The sequence below is a fragment of the Pelophylax lessonae genome, assembly GCF_965119305.1.
Source record: "Pelophylax lessonae genome assembly, chromosome: 4".
NCBI classification, from domain to species: Eukaryota; Metazoa; Chordata; class Amphibia; order Anura; family Ranidae; genus Pelophylax; species Pelophylax lessonae.
This window is the reverse complement of record NC_138771.1, coordinates 80,534,381-80,559,774: the sequence shown is the minus strand read 5'-3', so window position 1 is coordinate 80,559,774 and position 25,394 is coordinate 80,534,381. Positions and strand designations below refer to the sequence as shown.

Below are 25,394 nucleotides of genomic sequence, written 5' to 3'. Positions count from 1 at the left end.
AGAATCGGTATCCGCTACCATTGATTTCTGAACTCTTTGACAGGCTTCATGATGCTCGAATTTTTACAAAGTTAGATAGGTTTGAGTCATTGTGTATCTGGATGAAATACTAATATTCTCTCCAGATTTGAACTCTCATCGTGAGCATGTACTGTATGTACAGTTCATCAAGGTCTTTGGGACCACCATCTGTGCGCAAAGCTGGTGAAATGCATCTGCTTATGGACCCAGTCAAACTTCAAGCCATCACCAACTGGCCTCAGCCCTCTGGTCTGAAAAGCAACGCAGCACTTTTTGGGGTTTACTAATTTCTATCACCAGTTTATTCCTGGTTATTCCTCCCTGGTGGCACTAATCACTTTGACCCAGAAGGGAGCTGATGCCAAAACCTGGCCTCCTGAGGCAGTCGAGGCATTCAACAAACTCAAATTAGATTCTATTCTTAAACATCCAGACATTCTCCACCCCATTTTCTTGGAGGTAGATGTTTCATCCTTGCACCTATGATCCACTATGTGTGTGTGAGGGAGGTGCACTTGCTGTGATCAGTCACTTGGGGGCAGAGAGGCCCAGGGTGTCCAAGGGTTTGTGAGAGGACAAACAGACAGAGGGAGTAGCCATCAAGCAGTCCTCAGAGGAATTAGGAAGCGGCTACAGAGACTCTTTGAAGGTTCCAGGGTGTGGCCTTGGCTGCACTAAAAAGGACACCAAATTTAATTAATATATATATTCCATACTGTTTCCTGCCACTGGCTGTGACAAAAAGTGTCACAGACAGGGCTCCCTTGACAGCCCCAAAGTGAATGGAGTGCCACAGCACATGGACAACTGCTTAGGCTTGACTTACCTGCCACATGTGGTAGAGGGTCCAGCTGAAGTAAAGTCTTTCAGTTCAGTGAGCCTCAGTGTCAGTCACTACAGAGTTGTTTTTTCAGAAGCTGCCGAGGGGCAGTTTTTAGAAGGGAACACTTATGTGAACCAATGTAGTTTTGGTGTGTTAACTTTTTTCTCTTAAAATAATTATTTGTGAATTGAATATGATTATCTTATGTTTATGCAAATACTGGATGCCACTGCAATTGCCCATTGCTGCTATGCTAAGCTTTTTGCTTTTGCATACCTTTTCTATCCAACTTACAGTATATTGCCATACCTTTTTCCATTGCAATCCATGTGTCCTTTGCACCTGGCACTAATAGCCTCCCCTGGTATTCTCCTAGGGAGGCTACTATGGGAGCTGGACATATCCACTTTCCTACAGGTGGATCCTTGTTCATCCTAGGCATGGTTTTTGTTTTCCTCCACCCCATGTCACCCTGTGTCGGTGTTGCCTTCTCCACATCCTTCTGTTCTTTTCTGCTCTTTACCAGCATGGCGGCCGCTACATCGCCCATACCAGAAATGACGTCACTATGTGTGCCTCTGGCGCACCGGAAGTGACATCGCCCGTGGCAAAGACGGAGTGGAGCTGACGGCAGGGGATATTTAAGACACGTCTCCAATGACCACCCTGCGGGCTTAAATTATCTCCACAGCTGCCTCCTCCAAATGTGGTGCCCCACTGATTGGCTCCTTGCACACATGTGATCAGATTGAGCCATTCATTTATACTGGTGCTACCTTAGACTTCATTGTTGTTCTCCATTGGTGATGCAGCTGAAGGGCCATCTTTTGCCACTTTAAAAGCAGGTTCCTGCCATCATGTACAGATAGATCTCTCCCCCACGGTAGTAAGACAAGGTCCACTGGGATTGATGGTTTTAATTTTCTGTTGCAATTTTTAAAGTACTTCCATAAAACTGAGTAGAATATACTTTTTCATTTTAAATTGATCTTTTAGTTTTTTTTTGCAATTTTAGGGCTTATCCTTTGGTAAAACAAGATGTCTTTCCAGTTTGGGGTTTGTGTGCTTCTTCTCGAATACATATGAGAGATACAAACATAGAACTTCAGGTATTAAACCATTAAGCCCTTTTCGTACTGGTTGGCCACATACAGATTTTTATTATACTTCCTGCTCCTCATATAGCATATTTGTGTTCACTATAGGGAAATTCAGGGTGGCTTCTACATATCCCTTGTGCTTTGCACATATGGAATAGTTTCATGTTACTGCTGCCTTTTGCCCTTTTGCCCTTCTGAACCTCTAGCATATTTTGATGTGTTTTTGGATTTTTTTATGTAAGTAACTCCAACATAAAAATGCATATTAATACTAAAGAAAAGGCCTTCAAAAAATACAAGGCTGAGGGGTCACAGGCAGCATTCAAGCATTACAAAGAGTGCAATAACAAATGTAAAGGCGAAATCAAGGTGGCTAAAATAGAACACAAGAGACATATAGCGGAAGAGAGTAAAAAAAAAAAAAACCCCAAGAAATTCTTTAAGTATATAAATAGTAAGAAAGCGAGGCCAGAACACATTGGCCCTTTATAAGATGACGAAGGGAAGCTGGCCACAGAGGACAGAGAGAAGGCGGAAGTGGTAAATAACTTCTTCTCTTCATTCTTCACAAAAGAGTTGGGGGGCTGCACTAACCCAGCTTGTAATGCTAAACTAAATAATACACCTCAGGAAGTACCCCCATGGATAACAGAAGATAGACTTAGAACTAAACTAGAGAAACTTGACATAAATAAATCCCCGGGACCGGATGGCTTGCACCAGAGGGTTCTTAAAGAGCTCGGCCAGGTGATAGCCAGACTATTATTCTTGATCTTTAAGGATAGTCTACAGATGGGTATGGTGCCAGCTGATTAGGAAAAAAGCCAATGTGGTGCCAATATTTACAAAAGGGCCAAGATATATCCTAGGTAACTATAGGCCGGTCAGCCTAACACCAGTAGTCTGCAAGATTTTGGAGGGGATGTTAAGAGACTACATACAAGACTTTAGTAATAAAACGGTATTATTAGTAGTAATCAGCATGGATTCATGAAAAATTGATCTTGCCAGAGCAATCTATTAACCTTCTACGATTAAGTGAGTTGCCCTCTAGACAAAGGAAAGCCTGTAGATGTGGTGTATCTGGACTTTGCAAAGGCATTTGACACAGTTCCCCACAAACGCTTACTGTACAAACTAAGGTACATAGGTATGGACCATAGGGTGAGTACCTGGATAGAAAACTGGCTCCAGGGGCGAGTCCAGAGGGTGCTAATAAATGGGGAGTACTCAGATTGGGCGGGTGTGGAAAGTGGGGTCCCCCAAGGTTCTGTCCTGGGGCCAATCCTGTTTAATTTATTAATAAACGACCTAGAGGAGGGGATATCTAGCACAATCTCGGTATTTGCGGATAATACTAAACTAAGCATACCAATATCTTCTATACAGAATGTGGAAACCTTACAAGCAGACCTGAACAAAATAATGGGGTGGACAATTACATGGCAGATGAGGTTTAATGTTGAAAAATGTAAAGTAATGCACTTGGGGATCAGAAACAAGAAAGCAAGCTACTCACTAGGGGGGGAACTGCTGGGTGAATCTAAGATGGAAAAGGACCAGGGGTTACTAGTGGACAACAGGCTTGGCAGTGGCATGCAATGCCAAACAGCTGCAAGCAAAGCCAACAAAATACTGGCATGTATAAAAAAGTGTAAGATTCTGGTACCTTCGGTACCCTTCCAGCCCAATTCTTCCGCATATAGCTACCTGTCCCTTTAAATCTCGTGACGTCATCACTAGGCGCCGCTCTGAGTGGCTATTTCAATCGCCGGTTTTCACTCACAAGGTGTTAGTACAAACCGCTTGTTACACAGCCTTGTCTGACGCTGCCGAAGCCCCCAGCTATTTCCTGTATCTCGCTACGGATCCTGTATCTCGCTACCGATCCTTCTCCTCATTACCGGACCCCTCATCTCTCTAAAACCAACTAGTGATAAGTACCCCGCAGGGGATTCCTTCCTATCAACTTGCACTATCTACTCTTGTATACTAAAGACTGTTGCTATCTATGCATTACTATTTCTATCATCTGCACTGTTACATAGATTGCTAGCTCTTGGGTCTACTACCAACTATATCCTTGCACTGAGTTAGCAATTCCTGTACACTTCATCTGCTGTCACCTACCACCTGTTAATTGTACATGATTGCTAACCTATCTGCATACTTCTATCACCATCTGCTAACACTCCTGAACATTACTATTGAGTGCCTATCATTGCTATCACTACTCACGCCTGTCCTTTCAGCACATCACCTCTATACTATCGTATACAACCTATCACTCCAGGAACATCTTAACTGAGTGCCTGTATATTTGCATGCTGAAGCAGGCTGGGCCACAATGATGAGTCTGGAGAGTTGGATATGGTGATTCAACACAACACTGCACGACTACTGAGTGGAAATTCTGCAGCTGCATATCCATTTCACTAAACAAACGCCGGAGCGTTACAAAAAGGGGATTCACTCCAGAAATAAAGAGATTATTCTCCCACTCTACAAGACTCTGGTCCGGCCACATCTGGAGTATTCCATCCAGTTTTGGGCACCAGTCCTCAGAAAGGATGTGCTGGAACTGGAGAGAGTTCAGGGAAGGGCAACAAAAACAATTAGGGGAATGGAGGACATCAGCTATGAGGAAAAACTACAAGCATTGAACTTATTCTCTCTGGAGAAGAGACGCTTGAGGGGGGATATGATATCAATGTACAAATACTGTACAGGTGATTACCCTAGCATAAGGAACAACCTTTTCAGAGAAAGGGAATACAATAAGACACGCGGCCACTCACTAAAACTAGAGGAAAAACGGTTTAACCTTAAAATACGTAATGGGTTCTTTACTGTCAGAACCCATTACGTATTTTAAGGTTAACAGCAAACACACACACACATAGGTTGAACTGGATGTACTGATGTCTTTTTTCAACCTCACAAACTATGTAAGTACACTATATCAGTATTCTAATTCGATGTCTGTTTTTTGAATATATGTTAGTATTTTTCTGCTTTTTTCTTTTGATATACTTATTTGTGTGTGTACTTTACAGATCCCCTAATATGCTACCGGAGCCATCCTCCCAAGGAAGACTTAACCAGCCGAAGCGCGTCGTGGCTCTGGGCCCATGCTTTTGGGATCATCACGCTTCATTGTGCTGTAAAATTGCTCTTCAGTATTTAAGTGACATGCTATAGCTTCTTTATGTATCTGTAGTATTTTATATACTGTCCCCCAGTGTAAGAGAGGTCATTTTTAATGTTATTCCAACAAATATTCTTTTTTATTCTAACGTCACACATACTTTTCATATCTTGTGGCTATCACAAAGTCCCCCGTTTTCCCTTTTCTCCCCTCTGTGGGCTCTAGTATTCATTTTGGGGACTGATACCAAGGTGGATTGGGATACAGGAACACAACTGCTGTAAAGGAGACAATACTACCACCTCTTGAATCTCAGTTTTTTTTTTTTTTTTGTTCAATCCCAAGAGACATTTAACGTTAAAATACCATGAGTGCATACAAAAGAAAGAAAAGGAGGAGCAAACACCTGGTGCAATACCCTTGGACACCTTAAAACGTTTATTAAAAAGCCAAAAACATACTCACAGACAAGAAGCGGTCCAACGATAGGGACAACTACCTCCACATGTGGTGGACTCATTCCATGCAATAAATGTTCTTCTTGTCTGTGAGTATGTTTTTGGCCTTTTAATAAAAGTTTTAAGGTATCCAAGGGTTATGCACCAGGTGTTTGCACCTCCTTTTCTTTCTTTTGTATGCACTTCTGATTGGAGTTCCCGCCTGAGAAGAGCGGCACGCCTGTTATTCCCATTGGAGTGAGCACTTGGGTGTAAAGTTGTTAAAACACCATGCCACAATGGCATGCCAAGAATTTGCCACTTTTTGTTTTTGTTAAATATACAATTACATTGAAAGGGTTTTGTTATATAAACCCCATTGATCCTGCCAGGAATTCAGTAAATGAATTTGTAAATTTTTCTTTTTGTTAAATATACAATACCATTGAAAGGGTTTTGTTATAAAAACCCTATTGATCCTGCAAGAAATCCAGTAGGTTCTTTACTTCCTGTGCCTCTTCTACACTAAAATGTCAAGCCGTGTTATTAGCCCTCACCAGTTCATCTAGTGAACTACAGAACACCTCCCATCCACATTATGGAGATGAGTAGCCTTGTAGTCCTAAAACATTTTCTCTTTTAGGGTCACAACACTGCTTGTCCATAGTCACAGTACAGTAAGTGAGCATTGTCACTCTAGGGCAGGAAAAAAAAATAGCAGCCAATATAATGATAAGTCATACAATATTAAATGTCTTTTCTTAGGTTTACATACACTTAAGGTCAATTTAAACACAAAAAGGAAGAACATGAATATGCTCCATTATATTTTTGATGGATTTAACAATAGTTACAAGTGTTGAGCGAACACGGACTGTATTATTCGTGTTCGTACCGAATAATTGGATTTTTTGTACCCGAACACGGACACGGACACTTTACTGTATGTTCGGGTAAAAATCCGTGTTCGGTCGTTTTATTTCCGGGTTTTGCATGCTTTGGCGCTCTTTTCATGGCGGGCTTTCAACAGCCAATCAACAATCGTTTAACTGGTGTGCCTTAAGCCATCCCAGCCATGCCTGCAAATGTCTCAGTAGCTGTGATTGGCCATCTGAAGCATGTGACCAAGTCTTTATAAGTTCGAGGCAGCCGCAGCGGCGTCATTATGCTGCTTAGATTCAGGGACAGAGCACACATCAACGTGCTGGCTGCTGATTAGGGAAAGATAGGCAGGAAAAAACCATTTGTGTCCGGATAGAATTGAGGGACAGGTCGGAGTGTTTAGGCAGGGCGAGTTGTAGGCATTTTAGGGATAGAGTCTGCTGAATTATAGGGTCAGTGTCTTCTACAAACTACAATCGATATTGCTGTGTGGGGGGTGGGGTGAATCTGCACTCAATCCTGATCTACGATCTCTTCTCAATCCTGTTAGGGACAGAGTCTGCTGAATTTTAGGGAAACTGTGTTCTACAAACTACAATCGATATTGCTGTGTGGTGTGGGATTGGAGATAGGCAGGTGTCAGTGATCCACATCCATTTTTCTGTGTGTGAGCTGCAGTGAACACAATCTTTTTGGGCTGCAGTGAACACAATCTTTTTGGGCTGCAGTGAACACAATCTTTTTGGGCTGCAGTGAACACAATCTTTTTGGGGTGCAGTGAACAAAATCTTTTTGGGGTGCAGTGAACACAATCCTTTTTGGTGTGCAGTGAACACAATCTTTGTGGGGTGCAGTGAACAAAATCCTTTGTGGGGTGCAGTGAACACAATCTTTTTGGGGTGCAGTGAACAAAATCCTTTTTGGGGTGCAGTGAACAACATCCTTTTTGGGGTGCAGTGAACACAATCTTTTTGGGGTGCAGTGAACAAAATCCTTTGTGGGGTGCAGTGAACACAATCTTTTTGGGGTGCAGTGAACACAATCTTTTTGGGGTGGAGTGAACAACATCCTTTTTGGGGTGCAGTGAACAAAATCCTTTTTGGGGTGCAGTGAACAAAATCATTTTTGGGGTGCAGTGAACACAATCTTTGTGGGGTGCAGTGAACACAATCTTTTTGGGGTGGAGTGAACAACATCCTTTTTGGGGTGCAGTGAACAACATCCTTTTTGGGGTGCAGTGAACACAATCTTTTTGGGGTGCAGTGAACACAATCTTTGTGGGGTACAGTGAACAGAATCTTTGTGGGGTGCAGTGAACACAATCTTTGGGGGGTACAGTGAACACAATCTTTGTGAGGTGCAGTGAACACAATCTTTGTGGGGTGCAGTGAACACAATCATTGTGGGGTGCAGTGAACTCAATCTTTGTGGGGTACAGTGAACACAATCTCATACTTCTGAAGGTTTGAGGGTGCTGCCTGTTCCATACTCCCCCTACTCCTCATCTAGCCTTTTAGGGGTACAAACAATAGTAATTGGGGCCTAGTGTGGTTGTGTACGTGTGATATACATACACTTTTTTGGGATCATATTTTCTATTCCGCTATTTAATCAAAAACCTTTGGGGATCAGTTAAATTGGGGGATAGTCTGTGTTGGTACGTGTGAGAGAGATCCACCTTTCCAAGTTGTTGGGGTTCATCTCATACTTCTGAAGGTTTGAGGGTGCTGCCTGTTCCATACTCCCCCTACTCCTAGCCTTTTAGGGGTACAAACAATAGTAATTGGGGCCTAGTGTGGTTGTGTACGTGTGATATACATACACTTTTTTGGGATCATATTTTCTATTCCGCTATTTAATCAAAAACCTTTGGGGATCAGTTAAATTGGGGGATAGTCTGTGTTGGTACGTGTGAGAGAGATCCACCTTTCCAAGTTGTTGGGGTTCATCTCATACTTCTGAAGGTTTGAGGGTGCTGCCTGTTCCATACTCCCCCTACTCCTAGCCTTTTAGGGGTACAAACAATAGTAATTGGGGCCTAGTGTGGTTGTGTACGTGTGATATACATACACTTTTTTGGGATCATATTTTCTATTCCGCTATTTAATCAAAAACCTTTGGGGATCAGTTAAATTGGGGGATAGTCTGTGTTGGTACGTGTGAGAGAGATCCACCTTTCCAAGTTGTTGGGGTTCATCTCATACTTCTGAAGGTTTGAGGGTGCTGCCTGTTCCATACTCCCCCTACTCCTAGCCTTTTAGGGGTACAAACAATAGTAATTGGGGCCTAGTGTGGTTGTGTACGTGTGATATACATACACTTTTTTTGGATCATATTTTCTATTCCGCTATTTAATCAAAAACCTTTGGGGATCAGTTAAATTGGGGGATAGTCTGTGTTGGTACGTGTGAGAGAGATCCACCTTTCCAAGTTGTTGGGGTTCATCTCATACTTCTGAAGGTTTGAGGGTGCTGCCTGTTCCATACTCCCCCTACTCCTAGCCTTTTAGGGGTACAAACAATAGTAATTGGGGCCTAGTGTGGTTGTGTACGTGTGATATACATACACTTTTTTGGGATCATATTTTCTATTCCGCTATTTAATCAAAAACCTTTGGGGATCAGTTAAATTGGGGGATAGTCTGTGTTGGTACGTGTGAGAGAGATCCACCTTTCCAAGTTGTTGGGGTTCATCTCATACTTCTGAAGGTTTGAGGGTGCTGCCTGTTCCATACTCCCCCTACTCCTAGCCTTTTAGGGGTACAAACAATAGTAATTGGGGCCTAGTGTGGTTGTGTACGTGTGATATACATACACTTTTTTTGGATCATATTTTCTATTCCGCTATTTAATCAAAAACCTTTGGGGATCAGTTAAATTGGGGGATAGTCTGTGTTGGTACGTGTGAGAGAGATCCACCTTTCCAAGTTGTTGGGGTTCATCTCATACTTCTGAAGGTTTGAGGGTGCTGCCTGTTCCATACTCCCCCTACTCCTAGCCTTTTAGGGGTACAAACAATAGTAATTGGGGCCTAGTGTGGTTGTGTACGTGTGATATACATACACTTTTTTTGGATCATATTTTCTATTCCGCTATTTAATCAAAAACCTTTGGGGATCAGTTAAATTGGGGGATAGTCTGTGTTGGTACGTGTGAGAGAGATCCACCTTTCCAAGTTGTTGGGGTTCATCTCATACTTCTGAAGGTTTGAGGGTGCTGCCTGTTCCATACTCCCCCTACTCCTAGCCTTTTAGGGGTACAAACAATAGTAATTGGGGCCTAGTGTGGTTGTGTACGTGTGATATACATACACTTTTTTTGGATCATATTTTCTATTCCGCTATTTAATCAAAAACCTTTGGGGATCAGTTAAATTGGGGGATAGTCTGTGTTGGTACGTGTGAGAGAGATCCACCTTTCCAAGTTGTTGGGGTTCATCTCATACTTCTGAAGGTTTGAGGGTGCTGCCTGTTCCATACTCCCCCTACTCCTCATCTAGCCTTTTAGGGGTACAAACAATAGTAATTGGGGCCCAGTGTGGTTGTGTACGTGTGATATACATACACTTTTTTGGGATCATATTTTCTATTCCGCTATTTAATCAAAAACCTTTGGGGATCAGTTAAATTGGGGGATAGTCTGTGTCGGTACGTGTGAGAGAGATCCACCTTTCCAAGTTGTTGGGGTTCATCTCATACTTCTGAAGGTTTGAGGGTGCTGCCTGTTCCATACCCCCCCTACTCCTCATCTAGCCTTTTAGGGGTACAAACAATAGTAATTGGGGCCTAGTGTGGTTGTGTACGTGCGAGATACATACACTTTTTTTGATCATATTTCCTATTCCGCTATTCAATAAAAACCTTTGAGGATCAATTGAATTGCGGGATAGTCTGTGTCGGTACGTGTGAGAGAGATCCACCTTTCCAAGTTGTTGGGGTTCATCTCATACTTCTGAAGGTTTGAGGGTGCTGCCTGTTCCATACTCCCCCTACTCCTCATCTAGCCTTTTAGGGGTACAAACAATAGTAATTGGGGCCTAGTGTGGTTGTGTACGTGTGATATACATATACTTTTTTTGGATCATATTTTCTATTCCGCTATTTAATCAAAAACCTTTGGGGATCAGTTAAATTGGGGGATAGTCTGTGTTGGTACGTGTGAGAGAGATCCACCTTTCCAAGTTGTTGGGGTTCATCTCATACTTCTGAAGGTTTGAGGGTGCTGCCTGTTCCATACTCCCCCTACTCCTCATCTAGCCTTTTAGGGGTACAAACAATAGTAATTGGGGCCCAGTGTGGTTGTGTACGTGTGATATACATACACTTTTTTGGGATCATATTTTCTATTCCGCTATTTAATCAAAAACCTTTGGGGATCAGTTAAATTGGGGGATAGTCTGTGTCGGTACGTGTGAGAGAGATCCACCTTTCCAAGTTGTTGGGGTTCATCTCATACTTCTGAAGGTTTGAGGGTGCTGCCTGTTCCATACCCCCCCTACTCCTCATCTAGCCTTTTAGGGGTACAAACAATAGTAATTGGGGCCTAGTGTGGTTGTGTACGTGCGAGATACATACACTTTTTTTGATCATATTTCCTATTCCGCTATTCAATAAAAACCTTTGAGGATCAATTGAATTGCGGGATAGTCTGTGTCGGTACGTGTGAGAGAGATCCACCTTTCCAAGTTGTTGGGGTTCATCTCATACTTCTGAAGGTTTGAGGGTGCTGCCTGTTCCATACTCCCCCTACTCCTCATCTAGCCTTTTAGGGGTACAAACAATAGTAATTGGGGCCTAGTGTGGTTGTGTACGTGTGATATACATACACTTTTTTTGGATCATATTTTCTATTCCGCTATTTAATCAAAAACCTTTGGGGATCAGTTAAATTGGGGGAAAGTCTGTGTTGGTACGTGTGAGAGAGATCCACCTTTCCAAGTTGTTGGGGTTCATCTCATACTTCTGAAGGTTTGAGGGTGCTGCCTGTTCCATACTCCCCCTACTCCTCATCTAGCCTTTTAGGGGTACAAACAATAGTAATTGGGGCCCAGTGTGGTTGTGTACGTGTGATATACATACACTTTTTTGGGATCATATTTTCTATTCCGCTATTTAATCAAAAACCTTTGGGGATCAGTTAAATTGGGGGATAGTCTGTGTCGGTACGTGTGAGAGAGATCCACCTTTCCAAGTTGTTGGGGTTCATCTCATACTTCTGAAGGTTTGAGGGTGCTGCCTGTTCCATACCCCCCCTACTCCTCATCTAGCCTTTTAGGGGTACAAACAATAGTAATTGGGGCCTAGTGTGGTTGTGTACGTGCGAGATACATACACTTTTTTTGATCATATTTCCTATTCCGCTATTCAATAAAAACCTTTGAGGATCAATTGAATTGCGGGATAGTCTGTGTCGGTACGTGTGAGAGAGATCCACCTTTCCAAGTTGTTGGGGTTCATCTCATACTTCTGAAGGTTTGAGGGTGCTGCCTGTTCCATACTCCCCCTACTCCTCATCTAGCCTTTTAGGGGTACAAACAATAGTAATTGGGGCCTAGTGTGGTTGTGTACGTGTGATATACATACACTTTTTTTGGATCATATTTTCTATTCCGCTATTTAATCAAAAACCTTTGGGGATCAGTTAAATTGGGGGATAGTCTGTGTTGGTACGTGTGAGAGAGATCCACCTTTCCAAGTTGTTGGGGTTCATCTCATACTTCTGAAGGTTTGAGGGTGCTGCCTGTTCCATACTCCCCCTACTCCTCATCTAGCCTTTTAGGGGTACAAACAATAGTAATTGGGGCCCAGTGTGGTTGTGTACGTGTGATATACATACACTTTTTTGGGATCATATTTTCTATTCCGCTATTTAATCAAAAACCTTTGGGGATCAGTTAAATTGGGGGATAGTCTGTGTCGGTACGTGTGAGAGAGATCCACCTTTCCAAGTTGTTGGGGTTCATCTCATACTTCTGAAGGTTTGAGGGTGCTGCCTGTTCCATACCCCCCCTACTCCTCATCTGGCCTTTTAGGGGTACAAACAATAGTAATTGGGGCCTAGTGTGGTTGTGTACGTGTGATATACATACACTTTTTTTGGATCATATTTTCTATTCCGCTATTTAATCAAAAACCTTTGGGGATCAGTTAAATTGGGGGATAGTCTGTGTCGGTACGTGTGAGAGAGATCCACCTTTCCAAGTTGTTGGGGTTCATCTCATACTTCTGAAGGTTTGAGGGTGCTGCCTGTTCCATACCCCCCCTACTCCTCATCTAGCCTTTTAGGGGTACAAACAATAGTAATTGGGGCCTAGTGTGGTTGTGTACGTGCGAGATACATACACTTTTTTTGATCATATTTCCTATTCCGCTATTCAATAAAAACCTTTGAGGATCAATTGAATTGCGGGATAGTCTGTGTCGGTACGTGTGAGAGAGATCCACCTTTCCAAGTTGTTGGGGTTCATCTCATACTTCTGAAGGTTTGAGGGTGCTGCCTGTTCCATACTCCCCCTACTCCTCATCTAGCCTTTTAGGGGTACAAACAATAGTAATTGGGGCCCAGTGTGGTTGTGTACGTGTGATATACATACACTTTTTTGGGATCATATTTTCTATTCCGCTATTTAATCAAAAACCTTTGGGGATCAGTTAAATTGGGGGATAGTCTGTGTCGGTACGTGTGAGAGAGATCCACCTTTCCAAGTTGTTGGGGTTCATCTCATACTTCTGAAGGTTTGAGGGTGCTGCCTGTTCCATACCCCCCCTACTCCTCATCTAGCCTTTTAGGGGTACAAACAATAGTAATTGGGGCCTAGTGTGGTTGTGTACGTGTGATATACATACACTTTTTTTGGATCATATTTTCTATTCCGCTATTTAATCAAAAACCTTTGGGGATCAGTTAAATTGGGGGATAGTCTGTGTCGGTACGTGTGAGAGAGATCCACCTTTCCAAGTTGTTGGGGTTCATCTCATACTTCTGAAGGTTTGAGGGTGCTGCCTGTTCCATACCCCCCCTACTCCTCATCTAGCCTTTTAGGGGTACAAACAATAGTAATTGGGGCCTAGTGTGGTTGTGTACGTGTGATATACATACACTTTTTTTGGATCATATTTTCTATTCCGCTATTTAATCAAAAACCTTTGGGGATCAGTTAAATTGGGGGATAGTCTGTGTCGGTACGTGTGAGAGAGATCCACCTTTCCAAGTTGTTGGGGTTCATCTCATACTTCTGAAGGTTTGAGGGTGCTGCCTGTTCCATACCCCCCCTACTCCTCATCTAGCCTTTTAGGGGTACAAACAATAGTAATTGGGGCCTAGTGTGGTTGTGTACGTGCGAGATACATACACTTTTTTTGATCATATTTCCTATTCCGCTATTCAATAAAAACCTTTGAGGATCAATTGAATTGCGGGATAGTCTGTGTCGGTACGTGTGAGAGAGATCCACCTTTCCAAGTTGTTGGGGTTCATCTCATACTTCTGAAGGTTTGAGGGTGCTGCCTGTTCCATACTCCCCCTACTCCTCATCTAGCCTTTTAGGGGTACAAACAATAGTAATTGGGGCCCAGTGTGGTTGTGTACGTGTGATATACATACACTTTTTTTGGATCATATTTTCTATTCCGCTATTTAATTTAACTGGGCCTCCATGCGAGACCTGTGTGCCTTGTTGCGCTGTTTTGAGTACTCCACCAACATGGCCAGTGGCAATGACGCCGTTCTCAGCTTAACTATCCCACTTCTATGCCTCCTTGAAAAAACAATTCGGGCGATGATGGAAGAGGATGTGGCACAGGATGAGGAGGAGGAGGAGGATGAAGAGGTAACATTTCCAAGGCTTTCAGGGCAGTCATTCGCAAGGGGCTCCGAGGGTGGGTTCCTGCACACGCAAACGCCAGGGACGCAATTGTCCAGCAGGGGCACAGTTCTGGAGGATGAGGAGGATGAGGAGGAGGAGGAGCTGGAGGAGGAGATGGAACCATGTTCACAGCAGGGTGGCACCCAGGCCAGCTCATGGCCATCACTGGTGCGTGGCTGGGGGGATACAGAGGACACGGACGATACACCTCCCACAGAGGACAGCCTTTCGTTGCCTCTGGGCAGCCTGGCACACATGAGCGATTACATGCTGCAGTGTCTCCACAACGACCGCCGAGTTGCCCACATTCTAACTTGTGCTGATTACTGGGTGGCCACGCTGCTGGATCCCCGTTACAAGGACAACGTACCGTCCTTAATTCACTCACTGGAGCGCGATCGCAAGATGCGCGAGTACAAGCGCACGCTGGTAGACGCCATGCTGCTGGCATTCCCATCTGACAGCGGGGCCACAGTGGAAGCACAAGGCAGAGGAGGAGGAGGAGGAGGTCGCCAACGCAACCAGGGCACCGCCAGCACCTCAGAAGGCAGGGTTAGCATGGCCGAAATGTGGAAAAGCTTTGTCAGCACGCCACAACAAACAGCAGCACCAGCAGCTCAGATGGAACGTCTTAGCAGGAGGCAGCATTTTACCAACATGGTGGAGCAGTATGTGTGCACACGCCTACATGTAGTGAATGACGGGTCTGCCCCCTTCAACTTCTGGGTCTCCAAATTGGGCACATGGCTTGAGCTTGCCCTTTACGCCTTGGAGGTGCTGGCGTGCCCTGCAGCCAGTGTATTATCTGAACGGGTATTTAGCACGGCTGGGGGCGTTATAACAGACAAGCGCAGCCGCCTGTCCAGAGACAATGTGGACAAGCTCACGTTCATTAAAATGAACCAGGCATGGATCCCACGGGACTTTTCCGTACCTTATGCAGAATAGCAATGGATACCGACCTTACCCACCCATTGTTCCATTTTTGCTCTTTCTCACTCTTTTGGGGTGTACCCTCATTTAAAATTTTTGAAAAGAAGCAGTGTTGGCTACCTCGTCCTCCTCCTCAGGGCCAGATTAATGTAGGGGCTATTGGAGCTGCAGCTCCAGGCCCCTACCTTTTATATAGGCCCCGGGTTGGCCATATTCACTGTTACCGCTCTTCTGTCACTTGTAAACACAGAAGTCTGGCTTCTATGCTCGCTTCCCCAGGCAGCACCCTCAGAACCTCCCCACACAGCGTGAAGGCCGGACAAGGAGGGACAGTTGGCGATGCATGGATGTGTTTATGGGCTTCAGAGACAGCATCCCATGTTGAATTAGGCATGCATGGCTGCACCCTTCCTCCTCTGGGTGCATGGCAAGGCACGGCCCTTAAGGCCCTTCAAAATCCTCAGCACCAAGCCCATGATGCTGTTAATCCGGCCCTGGTCCTCCTCCACCGCCGCTTCCACCTACACCGCCCATAGGTGTGCGCAGCCTATTGCATTAAGGTGTGCACCCCAAAGTTGAAATACACATGCATGTGTTTGCCAGCAGGGAGAGTAATGTATCGGGGCCATGTACCTGTAGGCAAGGAGAAATAGAGCAGAGCAGGTCCCAGGGAGATCTTTCCCATCTCCTCACTGGCAATGCTATGTGCCCTAGGTGATTAGGGTGTGCCCAGGCACACCCAGCACACCCTGTGCGCACGCCTATGTCACCGCCACATCCACCACCACCTCAACCTCCCTCCTACTCCATATGGGCCTCGTCCTTCAGAGATGAAGAAGAACATTGTTTTATTTTTCTGTTTTTTTTTTTTGTTTTAAGTTATTTCCCTATCCACATTTGTTTGCAGAGCACTTGCCATGCTCTTAATTACGTTTTGCTGCCATTTGCAGCACTCTAGCCCTTTCCTTTGGTGTTTTAGAGCCATTTTAGTGCCTTAAAGTTCGGGTCCCCATTGACTTCAATGGGGTTCGGTGTCCGGGAAAAGTTCGGTAAAAGTCCGGGACACGGACCCGGACTTTTTTTTAAAGTTCGGCCGAACCCGTCGAACACGGACATCTAGGTGTTCGCTCAACCCTAATAGTTACATGTCAGATTACCATGCAGTACTTTGAAAGCAACCCTTAGGATAAAAGGACCATGTTCTGTTTTCTAAATAGAAGAATTACTTTAAAATTACCTTGAAGAAGAAATCCTTGACATCAGTAGGTACACAACAAAAAAGAGCAACAAAAGAGTCCGATAGTCTGTCAAAGAGCTGATCTTGTGCTAATTGTTGAGGCTGAAGAAAGACATTGGATTATATGACTTCATAAATGCATGTAAACAGTATATCTTTACATATATTACAATGATTTAATAATTTGGTAAAATGCATTATGGGGAATGTAACCATTTTAATACTGGACACTTTTACCCCCTTTCTTCCCAGGCCAATTTTTAGCTTTTAGCGCTGTCACAATTGTGTGGTCATGCAACGCTGTATCCAATCTAAATTTTTATCATTTTTTTTCACAAAAATAGAGATTTCTTTTGGAGGTATTTGGTCACAGCTGGGGTTTTTTTTTTTAAAAAAAATGAAAAAACACTGAATATTATGAAAATAAAAGTTTTTGTTCGTTTCTGTCAGAAAATTTTATAAATAAGTAATTTTTCTGCTTTACTGATGTGAGCTGATGAGGCTGCACTGAAGGGCAGTGATGAGGAGGCATTAATACGCAGCACTGATGGGCACTGATATTCAGCACTGATGAGCACTGTTAGGTGGCACTGATAGGCGGCACTGATGGGCACTAAAAGGCACCACTGTCTGGCACAGATTGATATCACAGATGGGCACTGTTGGGGCTGCACTGATCATCAGGGAGACCCGAATAAATGGCATTTTCTTGTTTACATGTGATCAACTGTGATTGGACACAGCTGATCACATGGGTAAAGAGCTGTGTCATCGGCTTTTTACTGAGATCTGGGTCATGCTGTTTCCCAGTGATCAGTGATGCCGTATCCCTGCAGGCACGCAAGCATGGTGAGACTGGAGTAATGTCATATGACATTGTCCCAGAACATCCTTAACTACCTCCCGCCCACCATATAGACAAATGACGGTGGGCGGGAGTTAGTTAAGGCCCACATCCAGACAAAACCATTTAACTACAGGAAATCAGTCTGAAAACCATTTAACACATTTTTTATTAAAATCATTATCTAACAAATTAATTAAGTTACCTTGAATTTATGAAGAAAAAACCACCAGAAACAATCTTTAAGCATGGTTACAGAATCTTCTGACATAAGAAACTTTGACAAGATTTCTCCATGCAGAACCTAGGATTTTCAAAGAATCTTAATTACAAAAACATTCATTGCATATTAAATGTACAGTATATAACACAGTATATAGTATAGAATTTCATTACAAAATCTTTTTATTTGCATTACTAGCTTGACATTGTCCTTGATGAGGTTTAAAATACATTTTATTGGGGCGTGGCTTGGCGTGCTGCGGTATTGGCTGCCTGATTCCTCTGCTCCCTCCCGCCTCACCTTATCCCTCAGCTGTGAGGAGTTTTCAATTAACTGTGAGATGGGGAAAACGGCTGGAAATCAATCCAAATCGTGTTCTCGACCCCCCAGGGGGGCCGGTCCACAAACCTGTCAGAAAATTCCTGAGCTTTTATCAGCTCAACAGCGTGAGGTACCGGCGGCAGACCAGGCCGTTCCTTCTGTCATCGGACTGCCTGGCCGCAGTATATCTATACCCGGCAACCTGCAAGATCTCCAGGGACAAACCGCTGACCCCAAGTGTCCTCCGCTCGGTCGCGGCAGATATAAAAGATACCCTTGCGGCTGCTATTGCGGACCTGAGGTGGGACATTCACTCTATGAATGTAAGAGTGGAAGATTTAGAGGAAACATCAGCAAGGCATGAGGCGAATATGTACCGCTCACAGAGGTATATTGAAGCACACACCTCCCAGTTGAGAGATATGCACCTGGAAGACTTGGATAACAGAGGGAAAAGGCACAATTTACGCGTAAGAGGAGTCCCTGAATCCATGGACGCTGCCCAGATTTCTCAAGCTACATCCATGATTTTCAATGATATACTAGGAAGACCCCCTGACAATATCATTGAATTTGAGAGAATACACAGGGACCAAAGGCTCGAGACATTGACCCACCATGTGACATAATTTGTTGCCTTGTTAACTTCAGTTTAAAAGAAAATATAGTGAGACAAGCCAGGGATCGCAGAGAAATTCTGTATCTTGGACATTCCATTAAGATCTTCCAAGATGTATCCCCGATCACACTTCAGAAAAGGCGTAACCTACACCCCCTGCTGGATATCCTCCATACTAGAGGGACAATTTATCGGTGGAAGTTTCCCTTTTGCCTCTCCGCCAACGCATCAGGGTCGCTCAGCACTTCTTAGATACCCAGAAGATGTAACAACCTTCTGCGCCACACTTAACTTGCCGATTGTATCTCGCCCTTACTGGACGGATCCCTACAGAGCGCCTACACTTCGAAGATCATCCTCAATGGATACCATCCCTGAAAGAGAGGATCTTCATAATAGGAGACACAGATCCCCATCTCCTTGACACACAGGCTCCAGCCCTTCACGCCCTGATGGCCCTATCAGCCCAACGGCTCCTCCTGCGCATAGGAGACTGAGGCAAGAATACAACCGATAAAGCCGTCGGTGACCACACTTGTTCTTGCAGTTTCCAAGAGATCTTCATGTGACCCTCATATTGCTGTTCTTCATAGGTCTCATTCAATCCGCCTTTTGGATGGTCCTGTTTTAGAGGCCCTTAACCACCTTCTTACTTTTTCAGCTTCCTTATAGTTCTGTGTTTTTCACGTCCATTTGAAGGCTTCTCGTCTGCCATGTTCACACCCTGTTTACAAATCTCCATACGCTTGATGATTATTACCTGCTTGATCCCCAGCTGTGAGTATGTCCAACACTGTTTCATTACATCTACAATATGGCTCTATGCACCTTCTAGGATCTTTTATGCTAGCATTAGCTACCTTAAACTTTAAGGCTATGGTCTTTGAACTTCATCTGGATCTAGCTCACACAGCAAGGCTGGAATCTTATAGGGAGCCACGAGCCAATGTCTCGCTTTATCCTGCAACATAAAATCATATTTTCATAAAGGATTATATTTTTGGCTATGTCCTTCGATACTCTTCATGTTGCTTTATTTTTGATCAAATGGTGCACCTTGGAGATAGGGCAATGTATTTGATAAATGGAGAGACCATATCGTTTATCTCTGATTGGGGGGAGCTTTGGTGCTCTGGGGGAACATGATTTTATTCCTTTATTATAAACTACGTTATACACCAATATATGGGCAACGATTCAGCTTAGGATAGATATATCCTATAGTTACAAAGACCCTTTAAAAGTCGCTTATGTAGACACACATTGACTACAATGTTTTATTCTTGTTATGGGGTTGGTTCTTCTGGACTCTAATGCCATGGCATCTTTTTACTGTTTTGCCATATTGACACTATGCGAACCCTTCTTGTTTAGGCTGCACATAGCAATGAAGGTCTTTTTTTGGACACTTTGACTTGTGAGTTATAATTGCATACACCAAATTGAAGGAGCCTTCACTCATAAACAGAATGACTCTTTTTGCCTTTACAATGTTGATATGTTTTCACCCTTGTCCGCTTCCCTCTAAAGCTCCATATGATCAATAGTAATAACTATACTACTACCCACTCAATTTCATATTTACATTCTTTTTCTGGACTCCATAGTGGTAATACAGCCAGGTGGGGCGGGAGGAGGGACTTCTCGTGACCTCACTTCCATCGCCTTCGTCAACTCCCACCTAGTGGATACTTTCCTGAGGTGCCCACTAACCTTGTCTGGTTACACAGTTTGTTAGGAATAGACTGGTGTATACTAGCCTTTCCTTCAGACTACTTTCAACAGTCACTATCAGTCTATATACTTGCGAAACACACTAACCCTTTATACCTACGCTCCAACTATAAAGGTCTCAATATACCGGAAAAACGTAAACAAGTCCTTACCTTAGCACGTAAATTGAAAGCGGATGTTTTATTTCTTCAGGAAACCCACTTTTGAACAGATACTACCCCCAAACTATCGGATAAATATTTCCCCACATACTTTAATTCCACAAACCCTCTAGCAAAAATGAATGGGGTTTCTATATTGCTCTCTAGAAAGTTACAATGGCATTTTTTGGATTCTAACATTGATAATGATGGTAGATTTGTCTTAATGAAAGGAAACATTCAGAATCGACCGGTGACATTTGCTAATATATATAGCCCGAATTCAGGCCAGGTCACCTTTTTCAGGAACTTATCACTTGCTGTTTTCCAACAAGGGATGACCATCCTTGGAGGAGATTTCAATGTAGCCATAAACCCTCCCGTTGACACTTCCTCTGGTACGTCATCCCTCCCCTACGCAGCTTTAGCTACAATTAAACTACAACTACAATTAAACATTCCTTACAACAGCTATCCGTACATGATTCATGGAGATTCCTTAACCCCACCTCAAAGGATTATACCTTTTTTTCCCCACCTCATAACAAACACTCCCGCATTGACTACCTGTTTATCTCCCAAAAGGATCTCCCATTTATACGCGATGCCTCCATAGAAATGATGTTACTGTCTGACCATCACCCAATTTCTCTCACGATCTCTCTAACCCGGGAAAACTCCTTTTACCAAATTCTGGCGCCTTGATCTTTCCCTTCTAACCTCAGAACCGAACGTTTCTCACATTCGCACCGATATACAAAATTTCTTTGCTGTTAATGTGACCCAAGACACTTCAGCTGTTACTCAATGGGAAGCACATAGATGCACTATCCGGGCATTCTCTTAGCCATGAAGGCGAGTAAAAACAAAAAAATGCAGGCAGAAAGTAACTCCATAATTGAGAAAATTAATGCTTTAGAACTCCTACACAAAAGTTCGAGAGACCAGCAAATATACCAAAATCTCACAGAGGAGAGAAACGCACTCAGGGAACTGCTCTCTGCTAAACGGAAATGTCAGGCCCTACTATTACAGAAATTTTTTAATGCAAACAGTAACAAGAGTGGTAAACTGTTGGCTAGGTTGGTCCGAATGAAGAAATCCAATTCCTCTATCCACAGCATTAAAGACTCTAGGGGAAATACTTATTCCTCCACTTCAGATATTGCGGCTCAATTTGAATTATATTATTCTAACCTTTACAACATTACACGTCAACCTTCCAGAGCAGGTGAATAACATAACAGATTAGCCCTTATTAAAAAAATTTTAGATACCCATAGCCGCTTCCCTATATCCCATGCCCAAGCCGAAGAGCCTAACGTTCCTATCTCGGAACAGGAACTGACTCAGGCAATTAAACAATTAAAAGTGGTGAAAAGCCATGGTCCGGATGGCTTTACAGCAGTATATTCTAAAACATTCCAGGACCAATTAACAGCCCCCTTCCTTCGAGCCTTTAACACTCTTTTCTCCACTTCTCCCCCCTCCTCTGTTCTGCTTAAAGCCCATATAGCGTTGATTCCCAAAGCAGGAAAGGATGAAAGGGAAGTCTCAAATTACCGACCCATCTCACTATTAAATACTGACATCAAACTCTTTGCTAAGATTTTGGCCAATAGCATCCAGCCTCTTCTTACTTCTCTCATCTGCAATGATCAAACTGGCTTTATTCCTGGCAGAGAAGCCAGGGATAACACGACTAAAGCAATTAATCTACACCATTGGTTATCATAATCCAATACCCCTGGCTTCTTTCTTTCCCTTGATGCAGAGAAGGCGTTCGACAGGCTGGTCTGGGACTATCTAGAAGCCACGTTGCAATATCTTGGCTTCCAGAATCACTTGTTTCATTCATCATGTCCCTTTATAATGCACCGATGGCGAAGTCAGAGTTAATGGCCAGCTGTCGAACGTCTTCTCCATCCTCAATGGAACGAGACAGGGTTGCCCTCTTTCTCCCATCCTTTTTGTCCTAACCCTGGAGCCTCTGCTATGTTGTCTTAGAGCTACTGTGGAGGTAAAAGGGTTGGAGATCACCAATAAGACCTATAAAATAGCTGCCTTCACGGATGATATCCTGCTCTTCCTCAGAGACCCGCTCACCTCAATCCCTAATCTTATAAAAAATTTTGCAGATTTCCAGTCAATCTCGAATTTAAAAATAAACTTTTCAAAATCGTACGCTCTAAAATATTTCTCTCCCACAATCTCTTGTCAATTTATGCAAAGCCAACTTCCCCTTCCAATGGGAAGATAATTCTCTTACTTATCTTGGTATTTCCATCCCCCATAAACTTTCAGACCTCTTCAAAGCTAACTATTTGCCACTTTTACACTCTGTGGTTCAAGATCTACACAAATGGGATAACTCATTCTTTTTGGGGTTCGGTAGAGCTGCGCTTCTTAAAATGAATATCCTACCGCGCATGGTATATATGCTACAAGCAGTCCCTGTCTCGCTCCCTAATTCTTTCTTCAAAAAATTCTGCTCCGAATGTATAAAATTTATATGGAACAAAAAAATGTCCTAGAATTAGCTTTGACCAATTGACTAAACCTAAAGATAAAGGAGGTATCGGAATACCTTATCTCAGGAATTACGCTTGGGCCTGTCAACTTGCCAGAATTGTTGACTGGTCAATACACTCTTCCAAAAAAGACTGGGCTTCTTTGGAAGATTCATTTAGCCCACTTAATATTGAATCTACACCTTGGCTTCCATCTAAACATATTACGAAATCCTTATCCAGACACCCCCTGATTGGCCATACCCCTTACCGTCTTTCGTACGATATGCTCAAAACTTAATATTTCTTCCAACCCAGGACCACTCACACCAATCCTAAACAACCCAGATTTTGCTCCAGGTGTATCCCTTACAGCATCCGATTGCAATTGGAAATCTCATACACTGCTTACCCATCAATTTTTTGAAGATGGCGAAGACCAAAACTTTGACTCTATTGTTTCCCTGACAACAAACAACTCCTTCCCCCGGGGGCTTTTGCTGCAGATCCGTAGTTTTTTGAGCACTAATAGGTGGTGGCTCCTTGTCACGCCCTCTCACATAGTTTGAGATTCTGTGCTCTCAAACTACGACATGTTATCTCTACTATTCATAATTTGCTTTTCTTAAAGATACTTCCGAGCAGCGGAAGATTTTGCAACACTTGGGTTACTGACTTGCAGAGAGACCCATCGGATACGGAATGGAAACATATTTTTTACACCATGCACAAGGGCTCCCGGAATGTAGCCATACAGGGGAAAATTATAAATTGTTATCACATTGGTACAGATCCCCTACACTGCTACACAAATTTTTTCCGAATCTTCGGAACAATGTTGGCGCTCTTTACAAGACACTGGTTCTCTCCTACACATATGGTGGTCTTGCCCTAAACTTCAACCATTCTTACAGGCAGTTCATAATGTTATAGAAAAGGTATCGACATTTTCTCTCAATTTCTCACCAGCTTAATTTTTGCTCCACATTATGGAATCCCCAAATACAGCTTATTGCAAATCCCTTCCCATGCATATGCTGAATGCAGCTAAATTGTGGATCCCATGTCATTGGAAATCCGAAAATGTCCCCTTGATATCTGAATGGTTCTGTAGGATTAACTATATTGCGGATATGGAAGAACTTATATGTTGCGCAAGTGACACCCCCACTAATTTTTACAAAACGTGGGCTGGCTGGTTACACTTCCATTCATCATCGGAATATACAGCTCACGTATCCTAGACGTTAAATTTTATTGTTCTTCCCTTATGTACTCCAATATTTTTCTTAACCTAAATTGTTCATTATATTCAGGACTCCTTATTGTCAATAGAACTAAATGGGATATCCTATCGCTAACTGTTATACGAGCGGGGGTCGAACTCCCCCTCTAAACCAGCTCTTGTCCTTACGATATTCGTATTATTGGTTGTACTGTTTGCTGACATTAAGCTTTTATTTGCTCTTCCTTGCATTTGCTAACTTGTATCTGATACCTTTTCTTTTGGACCTTTTAAATTCCATAAACATGTACCCTTCTTTTCATCCCCCTCTCCTTATTCCCCTCCCCCCCTTTTTTTTCTTTCCTCTTCTCTTTCTTTTGACTATTCATTATGTATATACTTGCATACTTACAGGCGAATTGTTAGCGACATTGTGTTTAAATAGCTTTGTTATTACTCACATTTGTCTGTGCACTGTTTACTGTGTGTATCTTATATGACAACTCAATAAACCTTTTTTGGAAAAGAATACATTTTATGTAGAGGACTTGGGCGATTTTTTTTTTCATTTAGGAGTTGGATTACTCTGTTTAGTGACATAGAGAGGTCCTTTTTCCCCAACCCGTCAAAAAGTAATATTTGTCCCACTTTTAGATACATGTACTTGGCATACTAATGTCCAGCTCTGTAATATTATGCTCATCGAATATCATCAAATCTGGGAGTTGCAAGATCTGGAACCTCCAATGCTGATCCCAATAGAGCTGGGATTCTACAGAAGGGAAAAGCAAAGAACAGGTATCCAAGGTAGTGAAGTAATATAAATTAATTTTGTTATGTAAAAATAAAAAAAAAAAACTATATATATATATATATATATATATATATATATATATATATATATATATATATATATACAGACAAACACACACACAGCACACAGTTTCTCACGCACACACAAAGTGTAAAAAGCTACTACCTACAGGTGAAAGTATGTAAAATCTTAATTTATCTGGGCATTAGCCTGGAGTAACAGGACTACATTGTAGTCTCTTTTGGTTTAAAAAAAAAAACAAAACACTCCTGCTACCCCTGCAGGAGCTGCTTGGTAGATTGGGGTTCTTTTTTCTTTGTCCTCAACTCTATGAACAACCTCGGCCCCTCTGACACACCAGGTTAGGCAAATGGATACTGCAATACTACTGCGAGCACAAATATAAATATCCTGCACACAACTTGGTTTCAGAATCAGAAAGTAAACTTCAGACCAGTTAGCGGTAAAGAAACTCAATATGTTTTTAGGGGTTAAAGTAAACAGCAGAATATGTACAAAT

At 42.9% G+C, this 25,394-nt stretch overlaps 1 protein-coding gene across 1 annotated transcript in view; it reads right to left on the bottom strand.

Moving 5' to 3' along the window:
- The window catches only part of FAM227B (family with sequence similarity 227 member B), a 733,538-nt gene that overhangs the window by 646,545 nt on the left and 61,599 nt on the right, over positions 1–25,394 (bottom strand). The window contains exons 6-7 of the mRNA XM_082254045.1: positions 17,494–17,592; positions 16,445–16,546 (exon numbers count right to left, since the gene is read on the bottom strand). Coding sequence (XP_082110171.1) covers positions 16,445–16,546; positions 17,494–17,592 — 201 coding nt within the window. The remainder of the gene's footprint in view (positions 1–16,444; positions 16,547–17,493; positions 17,593–25,394) is intronic.